Source organism: Trypanosoma equiperdum, assembly GCF_001457755.1.
Source record: "Trypanosoma equiperdum strain OVI genome assembly, contig: ctg_1796, whole genome shotgun sequence".
NCBI lineage: Eukaryota > Euglenozoa > Kinetoplastea > Trypanosomatida > Trypanosomatidae > Trypanosoma > Trypanosoma equiperdum.
In genome coordinates this window covers 4,533-4,984 of record NW_027123833.1, presented here as the reverse complement: position 1 = coordinate 4,984, position 452 = coordinate 4,533, and the positions used below count along the sequence as shown (strand labels likewise).

The following is a 452-nucleotide window of genomic DNA, read 5'->3' as shown; positions in this document are numbered from 1 at the left end:
ACGTTGAGGTGGCCGGCATCGCCAGGGTGTCAAGATGATAACTACCCACAGCAATTTTTGCTTGCTGCCTTTTGCTATGTCTTACCACTATCAATTGTAGAGCATTGGTGGGCGCCAGCGGGGGTGTCGTGTGTAGGTTCTGCTTGGTATTGGTTACACCGTTGTTGGGTACGCACATGGCACAAAAGGAAACGGAGAAGTTTCTTGCTGTTCTTCTTCTTTGTCCTTTAATGTCTTTAGGTATACAGTTACTGTTTCCTTGGGAAGCAAAATTCCCTCCATGAGTTATAATTTCTTTCTATTTTAAGGAGTAATTCAATCGGCGCGCTTTCTTTTCTTAGTTTCATCCTTAGCGGAACGTATTCATCTGTGTTTATGTGGTGGAAAACAATAAAGTTAGGATTTTCTTCTACAAATCACTGTATTGGCCTCCGCACATGCATTACATATCT

The 452-nt window shown here is 42.5% G+C and overlaps 1 pseudogene across 1 annotated transcript in view; it reads right to left on the bottom strand.

Annotated features, from left to right (window-relative positions):
* Positions 1 to 269: 269 nt before the first annotated feature.
* Positions 270 to 452, bottom strand: part of TEOVI_000473100:pseudogene — a 514-nt pseudogene continuing 331 nt past the window's right edge. The window contains exon 2 of the mRNA in view: positions 270 to 452. This exon is cut by the window's right edge and continues 96 nt beyond it. Within this exon, the coding sequence occupies positions 270 to 452 (183 nt within the window).